This window comes from Macaca thibetana, chromosome 8 (assembly GCF_024542745.1).
Source record: "Macaca thibetana thibetana isolate TM-01 chromosome 8, ASM2454274v1, whole genome shotgun sequence".
In the NCBI taxonomy this organism is placed as follows: Eukaryota; Metazoa; Chordata; class Mammalia; order Primates; family Cercopithecidae; genus Macaca; species Macaca thibetana.
In genome coordinates, this window is record NC_065585.1 from 103,304,915 (window position 1) to 103,319,508 (window position 14,594).

A 14,594-nucleotide genomic window follows, 5' to 3' on the forward strand; every position below is an offset into this window, starting at 1 on the left:
TCTATTTGTTGAATTTTGTATTTGTTATTTCCTCGCTATTTATATATCCTTCAAAATTCATATATGTACGTCACTGAACAATATATTATTGGCCAGGCACAGTGACTCACACCTGTAATCCCAGCATTTTGGGAGGCTGAGACAGGCAGATCACTTGAGAGACCAGCCTGGCCAACATGGTGAAACCTCATCTCTACAAAAATACAAAAATTAGCCAGGCGTGGTGGTGCTCACCTGTAGTCCCAGCTACTTGAGAGGCTAAGGTTGGGAAATAACCTGAACCTGGGAGGTGGAGGTTGCAGTGAGCCAGGATGTTCCCACTGCACTCTATCCTGGGGGACAAAGCGAGACTCCATCTCAAAATATATTGATTATTTAGTTTGAATGCTTTTGAACTTAACATAATAGAATTATACTGAATACAGGATATTCTATGATTTTCTTTTCTCATCAATGTTATGGCTTTGACATTCATCATTACTGGATGCATCTGCAGTTTATTTATTTTCACAGTTATTTCATGTATTTTTGCTATGATAAACAATACTTTCATACCTTTCAGAGTACGCAGTTATCAGTACGCAGCCCTAGGAAGCTCTAAGGTATTTATATACACAAAAAGGGAGTTCTTCATTAATAGGATGTATACCTTCAACATTGCCAGATAATCACAAGCAGTTTTTGAGAGAGATTGTACCCACTCACAGTGAATAAAAGATTCAGGTGTTTTATATTCCTGCCAATACCTGTTCATGCCAAACTTTAAGCATTTTTCAGTTGTATGGTTATAAAATGTTATCCCATTATGGTTTTGACTTTCATTTTCTTGACTATTAATGGTAGTTTGCATTTTTCAGATGATATATTGGGAACTTATGTTTTCTATTCCACAAAATGTCTGTTGAACATTGTTTTCTATTTGGTTGTTTTTCTGACCAATTTACAGGATTTTATATATTCAGGATACAAATCTTCTTTTCATGTGTATGTATGACAATATCTTCTCTCAGTTTGTGGCTTGGCTTTCGTTGTCTTTCAGCCTATTTTGATGAATAGAGGTCCTGTTTTAAGGATATCAAGTATATCAGAAAAATACTCCAATGTTGAATGGCGTGAACCCAGGAGGCGGAGTTTGCAATGAGCCAAGATCGCGCCAATGCACTCCAGCCTGGGCAACAGAGCGAGAATCCGTCTCAAAAAAAAAAAAAAAAAAGAAGAAGAAAAAAGAAAAAAAAATACTCCAATGTTATGACTTATTAGAAAAATCTTTTTTTTTTTTTTTTTGAGATAGAGTCTCTCACTGTTGCCCAGGCTAGAGTGCAGTGGCACGATGGCACAATCTTGGCTCACTGCAACCTCCGCCTCCTGGGTTCAAGTGATTCTCCTGCCTCAGTCTCCCAAATAGCTGAGATTACAGGTGCATGCCACTACACCCAGCTAATTTTGTGTATTTTTTTTTTTTTTTTAGACGGAGTCTCGCTCTTTCGCCAGGCTGGTGTGCAGTCGTGCAATCTCGGTTCACTGCAACCTCTTCCTCCTGGGTTCAAGCTATTCTCCTGCCTCAGCCTCCCAAGTAGATGGGACTACAGGTGCGCACCACCACGCCCAGCTAATTTTTGTATTTTTAGTAGAGATGAGTTTTCACCATATTGGCCAGGATGGTCTCAATCTCTTGACTTTGTGATCCACCCACCTGTGCCTCCCAAAGTACTGGGATTACAGGAGTGAGCCACGGCGCCCAGTCAATTTTGTGTCTTTTCAGTAGAGATGGGGTTTCACCATGTTGGCCAGGCTGGTCTCAAACTCCTGACCTCAGGTGATCCACCCATCTCGGCCTCCCAAAGTGCTGGGATTACAGGCGTGAGCCACTGTGCCCAACCCTAGAAAATTCTTCCTTCATGCCAGTACATAAAGATACTCTCCAACATATTCTTCCAACAGATGAAATATTTTTGATTTTGACATTTAAGTTTGTATCCATCTTGAATGAATTTATTTTTGTTTGTGGTCAAAAGAGCAGAGCCAGTTAATCATTTTGCTATGTGCAAACTCTATGTATGGATTACCAGTCATGTTATTACCATCGTGTTCCCAACATTTTACCCCTGTCCCGTGTTTAGTGTGTATTCCATACACACATGGGTCTGTATGTAGGTCCTCTATTAAGTTTTGGTTCCCTTGGTTATTGGTCAGAATTTCTATGGTTTTATAACATGTCGTGATAACTGATAGCACAAATCTTACTTCGCTGTTAACTATGTAATATTTTTCTGGTTCATTTCTTTTATAATCCAGCATAGCACACCAATACAAACATTATTTTGGCTGGACGCAGTGGCTCACGCCTGTAATCCCAGCACTTTGAGAGGCCAAGGCGGGTGGATCACTTGAGGTCAGGAGTTCAAGACCAGTAGGATTTTGGTGAAACCCAGTCTCTACCAAAAATGTAAAAAATTAGCTGGATGTGGTGGCAGGAGCCTGTAATCCCAACTACTCATGAGGCTGAGGCAGGAGAATAGCTTGAACCCGGGAGGCAGAGGTTGCAGTGAGTCAAGATTGTCCCACTACACTCCAGCCTGGGAGACACAGCGAGACTCCATCTCAGGAAATTAAAAAAAAAAAGAAAATCCATGATTTTAGTTTTACAACTGTCATTCCACTATATCCCAAGTTTTGTTAAAGAGAAATAAGGAGTTTAACTATATCATTCTATCATGACTTGGTCACAAGAATATGCACCTACACACAATGCACTCACAAATTATTTTAGAAATTATTTTCTTATTTCACAGTCACATTATCAATTATTATAATGACCATAAAATTTACTGGTTTCATTGTTTCACAGTGTTTCTTACATACTCATATTTTCCTTTCCTAAGTCCTTGATTCTAAATTGTATTCACTTTATTGGAATAATTCCTGAGCAACTGAGACAAAATGCTTGAATGTTATATTTTCTTACTTCTTGGTTTGATGGATATCATGTCTTTTTGTACTCACAGATGAACAATACAATTCTGGGTTCTTAATTCTTTTTTTTTTTTTTTTGCTAAAACTTTACAAATATTTCTAAATTGTCTTTTTAAATAAAATAACATTATGAACAGGTGTATATTGAATTTTTACTTTCAATCACACTCCAATGCTACTTGATGTATTTTCTTGCTCATATTGCTCCAGCCTGGCCGTTGATAACTCTTTCAGCTGGCTGCTGTGTTCCATGTGACATCTACTCAACCTTCCTGAGCACTCCCCCACTTTCTAGTGGGACAAGATGTTCTGGGGTCATTTTGTATTTTCCCTACCTGAGGTTTATTATCAGCTATTTCTTTTTTTTTTTTTTTTTCTTTTCTTTTCTTTTTTTTTTTTTTTTTTTTTTTCTTTTTTTTCTTTTTTTTTTGAGATAGAGTCTCACTCTGTTACCCAGGCTGGAGTGCAGTGGCACGATCTCAGCCACTGCAACCTCCACCTCCTGGGTTCAAGCAATTCCCTGCCTCAGCCTCCCAAGTAGCTGGGATTACAGGCACCTACCACCACGCCCGGCTAATTTTTGTATTTTTAGTAGAGATGGGGCTTCACCATCTTAGCCATGCTGGTCTTGAACTCGTGACCTCGGGATCCACCCGCCTTGGCCTCCCATAGTGCTGGGATTACAGGCGAGAGCCACCATGCATCGTCTATTATCAGCTATTTCTTCAAGAAGACCAGGCTACTGTTATTGGAAAAGGGTATTTATCTGGGCAGTTGGTTTACTCATTGCTACTAGGATGTCACTAATTCCAGATCCTTGCAGTGGATACATCTAGGAAACGTGTGTGTGTGCTTATACATACATATAACTCATTATATAGGCATATGTAAGTAGTATTATACATTCATATATATTTATAAATATTAAACAAAACATGACTTCATACTGTGTCAGGAATTGGTGGGTTCTTGGTCTCGCTGACTTCAAGAATGAAGCTGTGGACCATCGCCTTGAGAGTTACAGTTTAGCACTCTGTGTCTAGCTAAAGGATTGTAAAGGCAACAGTCAGCACTCTGTCAAACGGACCAATCAGCTTTCTGTAAAATGGACCAATCAGCAGGATGTGGGTGGGGCCAGGTAAGGGAATAAAAGCAGGCTGCCCAGCAGCACCAACCTGCCTGGGTCCCCATCCACACTGTGAAAGCTTTGGTTTTTCGCTCTTTACAATAAATCTTGCTGCTGCTCACTCTTTGGGTCCACGCCGCCTTTATGAGCTGTAAAACTCACTGCGAAGGTCTGCAACTTCACTCCTGAAGCCAGCGAGACCAGGAACCCACCGGGAAGAACCCACAACTCCAGATGCACAGCATTTAAGAGCTGTAACACTCACCGCCAGAGTCTGCAGCTTCACTGCTGAAGTCAGCGAGACCACGAACCCACCAGAAGGAAGAAACTGCAGACACATCTGAACATCTGAAGGAACAAACTCTGGACACACCATCTTTAAGAATTGTAACACTCACCGCGAGGGTCCGTGGCTTCATGCTTGAAGTCAGCGAGACCAAGAACTCACCAGTTCTGGACACAATACTGATGTCTCCAACTCTAATGCAGTAACACCTATTAATTCTAGCTTTCCCTCCTACCCCTTGCTAATCTGTAACTTCCCTCACTCACAGTGAAACATCATCCACCATCTATTTACTTATTGTTCAACCCAAGTATATATAGGCATGCCTTGGAGATATTCAGGGCTCAATTCCAGACCACCACAATAAAGTGACTATCCCAATAAAGCAAATCACACACATTTCTTGGCTTCCCAGTGCATGTAAAGTGTGCAATAGCATTATGTCTAGAAAAACAATGTACATTATAAAGTACTTTATGCCTTAATTATAAAGTACTTTATTGCTAAAATATGCTAATGATCATTTGAGCCTTCAGTGAGTCATAATCTCTTTGCTGGTGGAGAGCCCTGCTTCCATGCTGATGGCTACTTACTGTTCAGGATGTTGGTTGCTGAAGGCTGGGGTGGCTTACGATAACAAGGCAGTTTGCCACATCAATTGACTCTTCCTTTCACAAAAGATTTCTCCGTTGCACGCATGCAATCTGTTTGTTAGCATTTTTTTCCCCAGTAGAATTTTTTTTTTTTTTTTTTTTTTTTTTTTTTTTTTTTTTGAGATGGAGTCTTGCTGTGTTACCCAGGCTGGAATGCAGTGGCGAGATCTTGATTCACTGCAACCTCTGCCTCCCGGGTTCAAGCATTCTCCTGCTTCAGCCTCCCAAGTAGCTGGGATCACAGGAACCTGCCACCATGCCCAGCTAATTTTTGTATTTTTAGTAGAGGTAGTGGTGTTTCATCATGTTGGCCAGGCTGGTCTCAAACTCAACCTCAAGTGATCCGCCTGCCTTGGCCTCCCAAAGTGCTGTCATGAGCCACTGCACTCAGCCCCCAGTAGAATTTCTTTTAAAATTGCAGTTAATCCTCTCAAACCCTGCCGATGCTTTATCAACTATGTTTATGGAACATTCTAATTTTTTTTTTTTTATCATTTCAACAACGTTCAACAACATTTGAACAGCAGTTCAAACACAATATTTTCACCACGAGTAAATTCTGTGTTGTGCAACTACTTTCTTTGCTCCATAAGAAGCAACTTATCTCTTAAAGTGCAATTATGTGGCTGGCATGTTGGCTCACTCCTGTAATCCCAGCACTTTGGGAGGCAGAGGTAGGGGGATCACCTGAGGCCAGGAGTTTGAGACCAGCCTGGCCAAACATGGCAAAACTCCATCTCTACTAAAAATACAAACAATTAGCTGGGCATGGTGGCAGGTGCCTATAATCCTAGGTACTCAGGGGGCTGAGGCAGGAGAATTGCTTGAACCCGGGAGGCAGAGCCTGCAGTGAGCCAAGACTGTACCACTGCACTCCAGTCTGGACAACAAGAACGAAACTGTCTCAAAAAAAAAAAAAAAAAAAGTTCAATCATGAGATTGCAGCAACTCAGTTACAAAATCAGATTCCACTTCTAATTTTAGTTCTCATACTATTTGTGCCACATCTGCAGTGACTTCCTCTGCTCAAGTCTTGAACCCCTCAAAGTCATCCATGAGGGTTGACTTCTTGCAGACTCCTATTAATGTTTTATTTTGACATCCTCCATAAATCATGAATGCTTTTAATAGTATCTAGAATAGTGAATCCTTTCCAGGTTTCCATTTGGCTTTGCCCAGATTCTTGGGAGAAATCACTATCTGTGTCAGGAATAGCCTTACAAAGTATAGTTTTTATTTTTTTATTATTTATTTATTTATTTGAGATGGACTCGTTCTGTCGCCCAGGCTGGAGTGCACTGGCGCCTCCCGGGTTCACGCCATTCTCCTGCCTCAGCCTCCCCAGCAGCTGGGACTACAGACACCCGCCACCACGCCTAATTTTTTGTATTTTTAGTAGAGACAGGGTTTCACCATGTTAGCCAGAATGGTCTCGATCTCCTGACCTCGTGATCTGCCTGCCTCAGCCTCCCAAAGTGCTGGGATTACAGGCATGAGCCACCACACCTGGCCACAAAATATAATTCTTCAATAATAAGACTTGAAAGCCAAAATGACTCCTTGATCCATAGGTTGCAGAACAAATGTGTTAGCAGGCATGAAAACAACATTTATTTCCTTGTACATCTCCATTAGAGCTCGTGGGTGACCAGAGCCATTGTTAAAAAGCAGTAATATTTTGAAAGGAATTTTTTTTTTTCTGAACAGTAGGTCACAACAGTGAACTTAAAATATTCAGGAAAGCGTGCTGTAAATAGATATGCCAGGCTTTACTGTCCATTTATAGAGCACAGGCAGAGTAGATTTAGCATGACTGGTAAGGGCCCTAAGATTTTGGGAATGGTAAGTGGGCATTGGCTTCAACTTAAAATCAACAGTTGCACTAGCCCCTAACAAGATAGTCCGCCTGTCCTTTCAAGCCAGGCATTGACTTTTTTGTAACTATGAAAGTCCTGGGCCAAGCGTAGTGGCTCACGCCAATATTCCCAGCACTTTGGGAGGCCAAGGTGGGTGGATCATGAGGTCAGAGATAGAGACCATCCTGGCCAACGTGGTGAAACACTGTCTCTGCTAAAACTGCAAAAATTAGCTGGGCATGGAGACACACGCCTGTAGTCCCAGCTACTCGGGAGGTTGAGGCAGGAGAATCACTTGAACCCGGGAGGCAGAGGTGGTAGTGAGCTGAGATCGTGCCACTGCACTCCAGTCTGGCAACAGAGTGAGACTCTGTCTCAAAAGAAAAAAAAAAAAAAAAGTAAGTCCTGGATGGAATCTTCTTCCACTAAAAGATGGTTTTGTCTACATTGAACACTTATTTTTAAATGTAGCCACCGGTCGGGCCTGGTGGCTCATGCCTGTAATCTCAGCACTTTGGGAGGCCAAGGTGGGTGGATCACCTCAGGTCAGGAGTTCAAGACCAGCCTGGCCAATGTGATGAAACCCTGTCTCTATTAAAAATACAAAAATTAGTCAGGTGTTGTGGCAGATGCCTGTAATCCCAGCTACTGGAGAGGCTGGGGCAGGAGAATTGCTTGAATCTAGGAGGTGGAGGTTGCAGTGAGCCAATATCACACCACTGCACTCCAGTCTGGGGGACAGAACAAGATTTTGTCTTAAAATAAATAAATTAATGAATAATAAAAATAAAAAATAAATGTAGCCACCTTTATCAATGATTTCAGCTGGATCTTCTGGATAATTTGCTGCAGCTTCTCCATCAGCACTTGCTGCTTCACCTTGCGCTTTTATGTTGTGGAGATGGCTTTTTGCCTCATACTTCATGAACCAAACTCTGCTACCTTAAAACTTTTTTTTCTGCAGCTTCTTCACCCCTCTCAGACTTCGTAAAATTGAAGAGAGTTAGGGCCTTTCTTTGAATTAGGCTTTGGTTTAAGGGAAGTTGTGGCTGGTTTGATCTTCTATCCAAAACACTCAAACTTTCTCTATATCAGCAATAAGGCTCTTTTGTTTTCTTGTCATTCCTGTGTTCACTGGAGTAGCACTTTTAGTTTTCCTCAAAAACTTTTCCTTTGCACTCCCAGCTTGGCTGTTTGGCAAAAGAGGCCCAGCTTTAAGCCTATCTGGTTTTGACATGACTTTCTCACCAAGCTTAACCATTTCTAGCTTTAGATTTTTTTTTTTTTTTTTTCCCCCTGAGACGGAGTTTTACTCTTGTTTCCCAGGCTGGAGTGCAATCGCGTGATCTCGGCTCACTGCAACCTCCATCTCCCGGGTTCAAATGATTCTTTTGCCTCAGCCTCCTGAGTAGCTGGGATTACAGGTGTGCACCACCACCCCTGGCTAATTTTTGTATTTTTAGTAGAGACGGGGTTTCGCCATGTTGGCCAGGCTGGTCTCGAACTCCTGACCTCAAGTGATCCCCCCGCATTGGCTTCCCAAAGTGCTGGGATTACAGGCGTGAGCCAGCATGACCAGGCTCTAGTTTTAGATTTTTTAAAGTGAGAGACATGCAACTCCTTTCACTTGAACACTTAGAGGCCAGTGTAGGATTACTAATTGGCCTAATTTCAATATTATTATGTCTCAGGAAACCAGGAGGCCTGAGGAGGGGGAGAGAGATGGGGTAATGACTGGTCAGTGGAGCAGTCAGAACACATACATTTACCAATTAAGTTTCAGTACTTATAGTGGCACAGTTTATGGCACCTTCAAAACAATTATGATAGTAACATTAAAGATCATTGATCACAGATCACTGTAACAGATGTAATAGTAAAGAAAAAGTTTTAAATATTGTGAGAATTATTAAAATATGACACACAGACACCAAATGCGCACACACTATTGGAAAAATGGGGTTGACAGACTTGCCTGATACAAAGTTGCCACGAATCTTCAATTTGTAAAAATTGAAATATCTGCAAAACGCAGTTATGACTACATGTAAAGCAAACTGCTGTTCACCTCCACCCCGTGAAAAACTGATTTACCAATTAGAGTATAGTGATCACATAAAGTTTCATTTACCATAAGCCTTATAGATTCTAGTCACAGCACAACAGTATTTTCTGGAGTAATTTAAGTCTGTTCCTTTCCCTGATCCGCACTCTCCTCATCGAGGTTATATAGTGCATTTGTGGTCCAGTTAGGTTTTTTTTTTTTTTTTTTTTCACTTTTTAAAAATTTTACTTTAAGTTCTGGGATACATGTGCAGACTGTGCAGGTTTGTTACATAGGTACACATGTGCCATGGTGGTTTGCTGCACCTTTCAACCCATCATCTAGGTTTTAAGCCCCACATGCATTAGGTATTTGTCCTAATGCTCTCCCTCCCCTAGCCCCCCAACCCCCAACAGGCCCCAGTGTGTGATGTTCCCCTCCCTGTGTCCTGTGTTTTCATTGTTCAACTCCCACATATAAGTAAGAGCATGCGGTGTTTGGTTCTGCTCCTGTGTTAGTTTGCTGAGAGTCCAGTTAGTTTTATTGTCACATCTGCATTCCATCCTAGTATTCTCCCAATATTCTGGTTTATTTTTTAAAATTTGCATACATGAAAGTCCATTCTTTGTGACATACAATTCTATGGGTTTTTCAGTGCCTAGAGCCATATATCTATCACCTGAGTGCCATATAAAACAGTTCGATCATGCTAAACATTCCCCTCTATGTTACCTTTGCAGTCAGCTACCCACTCCTTGCCTGTCTCTGGTAACCATAAAGGTATATTTAATCCTTCTAGTTTTGCCTTTTCTGGAAAGTCATTTGAAAAGAATCATAAAATATAGGCCTGACATCTTTCATTTAGGTAAATGTATTTAAGGTTCATCCCTGTCATCGCACAAATTAATTGCTCAATCATTTGTATCACTGAATACTATTCCACTATCTATTCCACAATTTACAATTACTATAACTTGGTTTATTCATTCCCCTGTTGAGGGATATCCTGTTTTCTTCAAGTTTTTTTTTTTTTTTTTTTTTTTTTTTTTGGTGATTATGAATAAAGGTGTTATAAACATTCACATATAGATTTTCTTTTCTGGGAACATAAATTTCCCACTTACTTGGATAAATACTTAGGAATGCTATTGCTGAGTTGTGTGGTAAATCTATGTTTCATTTTATAAGAATCTGCCAAGCTAGTTTTCAAATTGGCTGTACCATTTTGCATTTCAACTAGCAATGAATGAAAGTCTCTATTGCTATACATCCTCTTCAGCATTTGATATGATCAGATTAAAAAAAGAAATTTAGCCATCCAAATAGGTATGAAATTGTCTTTTAGGCTGGCATGGTGGCTCATGCCTGTAATCCCAGCACTCTGGGAGGCCGAGGCGGGTGGATTACCTGAAGTCGGGAGTTTGAGCCCAGCCTGGCCAACATGGTGAAACACCGTCTCTACTAGAAATACAAAAATTAGCTGGGCGTGGTGGTACGCGCCTGTAATCCCAACTACTTGGGAAGCTGAGGCAGGAGAATTGCTTGAACCCAGAGGCAGAGGTTGCAGTGAGCCCAGATCGCACCATTGCACTCCAACCTGGGCGATGAGTGAAACTCGGTCTCAAAAAAAAAGAAAAGAAACTGTCTTTTAATATTTAGTGTTACAGGTAAACAGTCCTATGTATTTACTCTGTAAATAAACTGTTTTTCATTTTTGTTTTCTATGAACATTCAGATTTCTTTATGCTAGAAAATTCACAATTTCATCTGAGTATCTACATGTGCCCCCCAACCCTCACCCCATTTCTTTCTGATATAAAAAACTCAAATATTTCTTAAGGTCTAAAAAATTTGTGCTTATATGTTGGAAGTTTTACTTTTCCTCCACCCATCTGCTTATAGGAATCCATGATGATGAATTTGGATCGCCTGTATTTCTCTTTTTTATATATTTTTATTTTTCTGATAGTTTGCACTCTTTGATTTTTGCTTTATGCTTTATGAAATTTCTCAAAGAAGTACCTAAATCACTATATATATTTTTTACAATCAATGTTTCACTGAATTTGTTGAGTTTATATTGAGGAGTTTTTGGATGTGTGTGGTTTTTTATTTCTAATAGTTCTTTTTATATATCAGCTTTCACTTAATTTATGAAGGCAATATACTGGATACACAAAATAGAATATTTAAAGCACAATATCCTCTTAATTATTTATTGGAGGCCATTGGTCCGCAATGCCGAGTGGGCTACCCTCTTCTTTTTGAGTTGCCCATTTTTTCCATATTATTTGACAATTCTGTGTATTCAAATTCATGAACAAAGGTTAGTTTTATTAAGATTAGTGTCTAATATGGATTTTCTTATTGTATTTCCAGAATTCCGCTGGATTTCTTTTTGCATAGCTCCCTCTGATCATGTCTTCCTGGGAAATGTGAGTGGATGGGTCTAAGCCAATTAATATATTTTGTTTCAAGATACGGATAGGTATGTTGAGACATTCTAAGACAAGGTGGTTGTCTTAGATTCACTGTAACATCAATGCTGTAAATTCACTTATTCTGTTGTCTATAGCAAGTAAAGGATCCAGAAAACATGTTTTTGTCTATAGCTCCACCTGTGGTTCTGGAAACTATCATATTTGCCTCTCACAGAAAATTCCTGATTCAGTCTCTGGAAACTATTGTATTTGCTTCTCACAAACAATTCCTGTTTCAGTCTCAGCCTTTGGTGGTAAAATCTAAAAACTGGCCTTAATTTGTTCGATATTTTCTAGGCAATTAAAAGTAGGGATAGAGGCTATGCAGAGTGGCTCACGCCTGTAATCCCAGCACTTTGGGAGGCTAAGGCTGGTGGATCACAAGGTTAGGAGTTCGAGACCAGCCTGGCCAATATGGTGAAACCCCGTCTCTACTACAAATACAAAAATTAGATGGGCGTGGTGGCTGGTGCCTGTAGTCCCAGCTACTCAGGAGGCTGAGGCAGGAAAATTGCTTGAACCTGGGAGGTGGAGGTTGCAGTGAGCCAAGATCGTACCACTGCACTCCAGCCTGGGAGACACAGTGAGACTCTGTCTCAAAAAAAAAAAAAAAAAAAAAAAAAAAAAAAAAAAAAAAAAGGAGTGATAGAGACCAAGAGTGTTGTGTTAGTTTTATGGGCTGCCATAACTAATGACCACAAACGGCATGACTTAAAACAGCAGAAATGTACTCTGCCACAGTTATGGAAGATAGAAGTCCCAAATTAAGGTATCAATAGGGTTGGTTTCTTCTGGAGCCTCTGAGGGAGAATTTGTTCCATTCTGTTCCATGCCTCTCTCCTAACTCTTGGTGGTTGCCAGCAATCCTTGGCACATCTTGGCTTGTCAATGCATCATTCCAATTCTACCTCCATCTTTACGTGATGTTTTCCCTTGTGTCTGTGTCCCTGTGTTTGACTTTTCCTCTTCTTGTAAGGACACTCATCATATAGAATTTAATCCAGTATCACCTCAGCTTAACTTGAATATATCTGTACACATCCTATTTCCAAATAAGACCACTTTCACAGATTATACATGAACATGACTTCTAGGAAGACACTACTAAACCCAGGAAAAATTTATATATATAGCTTGTTTGTTTTGTTTTGTTTTTTGAGACAGAGTCTCACTCTGTGGCCCAGAGGCAGTTCAGTGGTGTGATGTCAGCTAACTACAACCTCTGTCTCCCAGGTTCAAGCGATTCTTTTGCTTCAGCCTCCCAAATAGCTGGGACTACAGGCATGTGCCACCACACCAGCCTAATTTTTTGTATTTTTAGTAGAGGCATGGTTTTCACCATGTTGCTCAGGCTGGTCTCGAACTCCTGAGCTCAGGCAATCCGCCAGCCTTGGCCTCCCAAAGTGCTAGGATTATAGGCGTGAGCCACTGCACCCAGCCTAAACCCAGTACAAATGTTAGGTGATGGATTTCACACTCGATTTTAGCCAAAAGGCCAAGAAGTAATAGGGACTGGTTTCAATGCTGTGCTAGGAGGAGCCCCAATTTGACAAGTCCTTTTCTTCTTTTATGGCAGTTTAATCAAATAAAGCCTGGTGAATGCCTGCGGCAGAGGACCTCATAGTTCACAAACTGAATTCTAACCTGCCCTCCTGTCAACTGTTCCAGGCTTCCCTTGCTTCTCTTCTCTGCTATTCTGAGATGGGAAAGGGAGACTCATGGGGATCTCCCTCTGCTTTGGTTAAATACTTGACATGGGTCCTGTAAACTTATTTCTGGATTTTGTACATGATTTGCTTAATACGGTCAAAAAAAATCCTTTTTTATTCCATCATTGGAACTTATCTCTATTTTTCTGTGCTTACAGTTATTTTCTTAATTTTTTTCTTATTTTTGGATTTCTTTGGTCTTGTCAACACAACCTTTTATCTATCAGGCAAAGAAATTACTCTGCTTAGCTTGCTATCTTTATAGACGTTGAAGCCAGTCCCTTATTCATCTTCTACAGGGTTCTAGTGCTTTGCACAGAGCAGGCATTCAATGAGTATTTTAAAAAGAATTTGTAATTCTAGACATTAAATATTATCCATCAGCAAAGGGGAATTTTGGAGAGTAGAAAACTTTTCGTGGACTTCTGCAATTATGTGGTACTCCAAATTGGTAAGATTAAGACAGATGGAGAAGAGACTACAGGGAAGTAATGAATGTACACTGAATGCTATAATAGGACAAGAACTACAAAGGGGCCACTTTGAAAGTGATTTAGTTCCCATAACAATACTGTGAGACCAGAGTTTCTCACATTTTATAAATAAGGAAATGGGATTACAGTGTTCAGTAACTTTTTCAGGGTTACATAGCTATTAGGTTGGTACAAAAGCATTTGTGGTTTTTGTCATTAAAAGTAATGGCAAAAACTGCAATTACTTTTGTACCAGCCTAATAAAAACTTTTGTGGAATTTACAGGCTTATTGGATGTTTCTGTAGAACCCATGGCCAATTTTATAATTCAGAAATTCCCTCCATTTAACTATTCTGTAACACCCAGGACAAAATCAAGGTAGACCCCCTCAGCAACAACAGAGCCCTGAACACGTACATGGAATGAGGAACCTAAGAATTTCCAAGCTGGCCTTCCTAGGCCATAGCTTATCCATTAGTTTATCATTCTCACCCAGATTCTTCTTTAAACAAACATTTGGTGAGTGATTGGTATGTGACAGGCATTGTTTTGTGCTGACTCCGGAAACCTTAGAAAAACACATGTATCAGAGGGGGTCATTCTGTTTTCCGGGAAGGTAGAGATAGCTTAGCTGATAAGTTCAATGGTAATGATCAATTGACACACTTCCGCAAGGCTAATAAAAGTGGTGTGATGATGAAACAGAATGTGATAAGGGGGTGAAGAGAAGAATACCTTGTCCACATGAGCTCGAAGCTGGTGAGCATCAATCAATTGAGGAAGTTTGTTGGCAATTTCCATCCAAGGCCTATAATGATCTGGAAGTTCTTTCTGCATTTAAAATAGAAACATGTAAATATTTTAGAACTCTCTGGAAAGGGGCTTCCGGGAATAGCTATTTTCACATTTCAGTCTTCAGGGGAATTCAAGTCAATGAGGTAACATGAAAAGTGAAAGGAGGGCCGGGCGCGGTGGCTCAAGCCTGTAATCCCA

The 14,594-nt window shown here is 40.4% G+C and overlaps 1 protein-coding gene across 7 annotated transcripts in view; it reads right to left on the bottom strand.

The window, feature by feature from the left end:
- Positions 1-14,594, bottom strand: part of IDO2 (indoleamine 2,3-dioxygenase 2) — a 71,741-nt gene that overhangs the window by 40,448 nt on the left and 16,699 nt on the right. For 5 of the 7 annotated variants that reach the window (XM_050801341.1, XM_050801344.1, XM_050801339.1 and 2 more), the window contains exon 2: positions 14,337-14,432. In XM_050801341.1, the coding sequence (XP_050657298.1) occupies positions 14,337-14,432 (96 nt within the window). Of the gene's footprint in view, positions 1-10,345; positions 10,477-10,521; positions 14,433-14,594 lie in introns of those variants that run through there. The other 2 variants (XM_050801342.1, XM_050801343.1) reach the window with 2 other exon arrangements.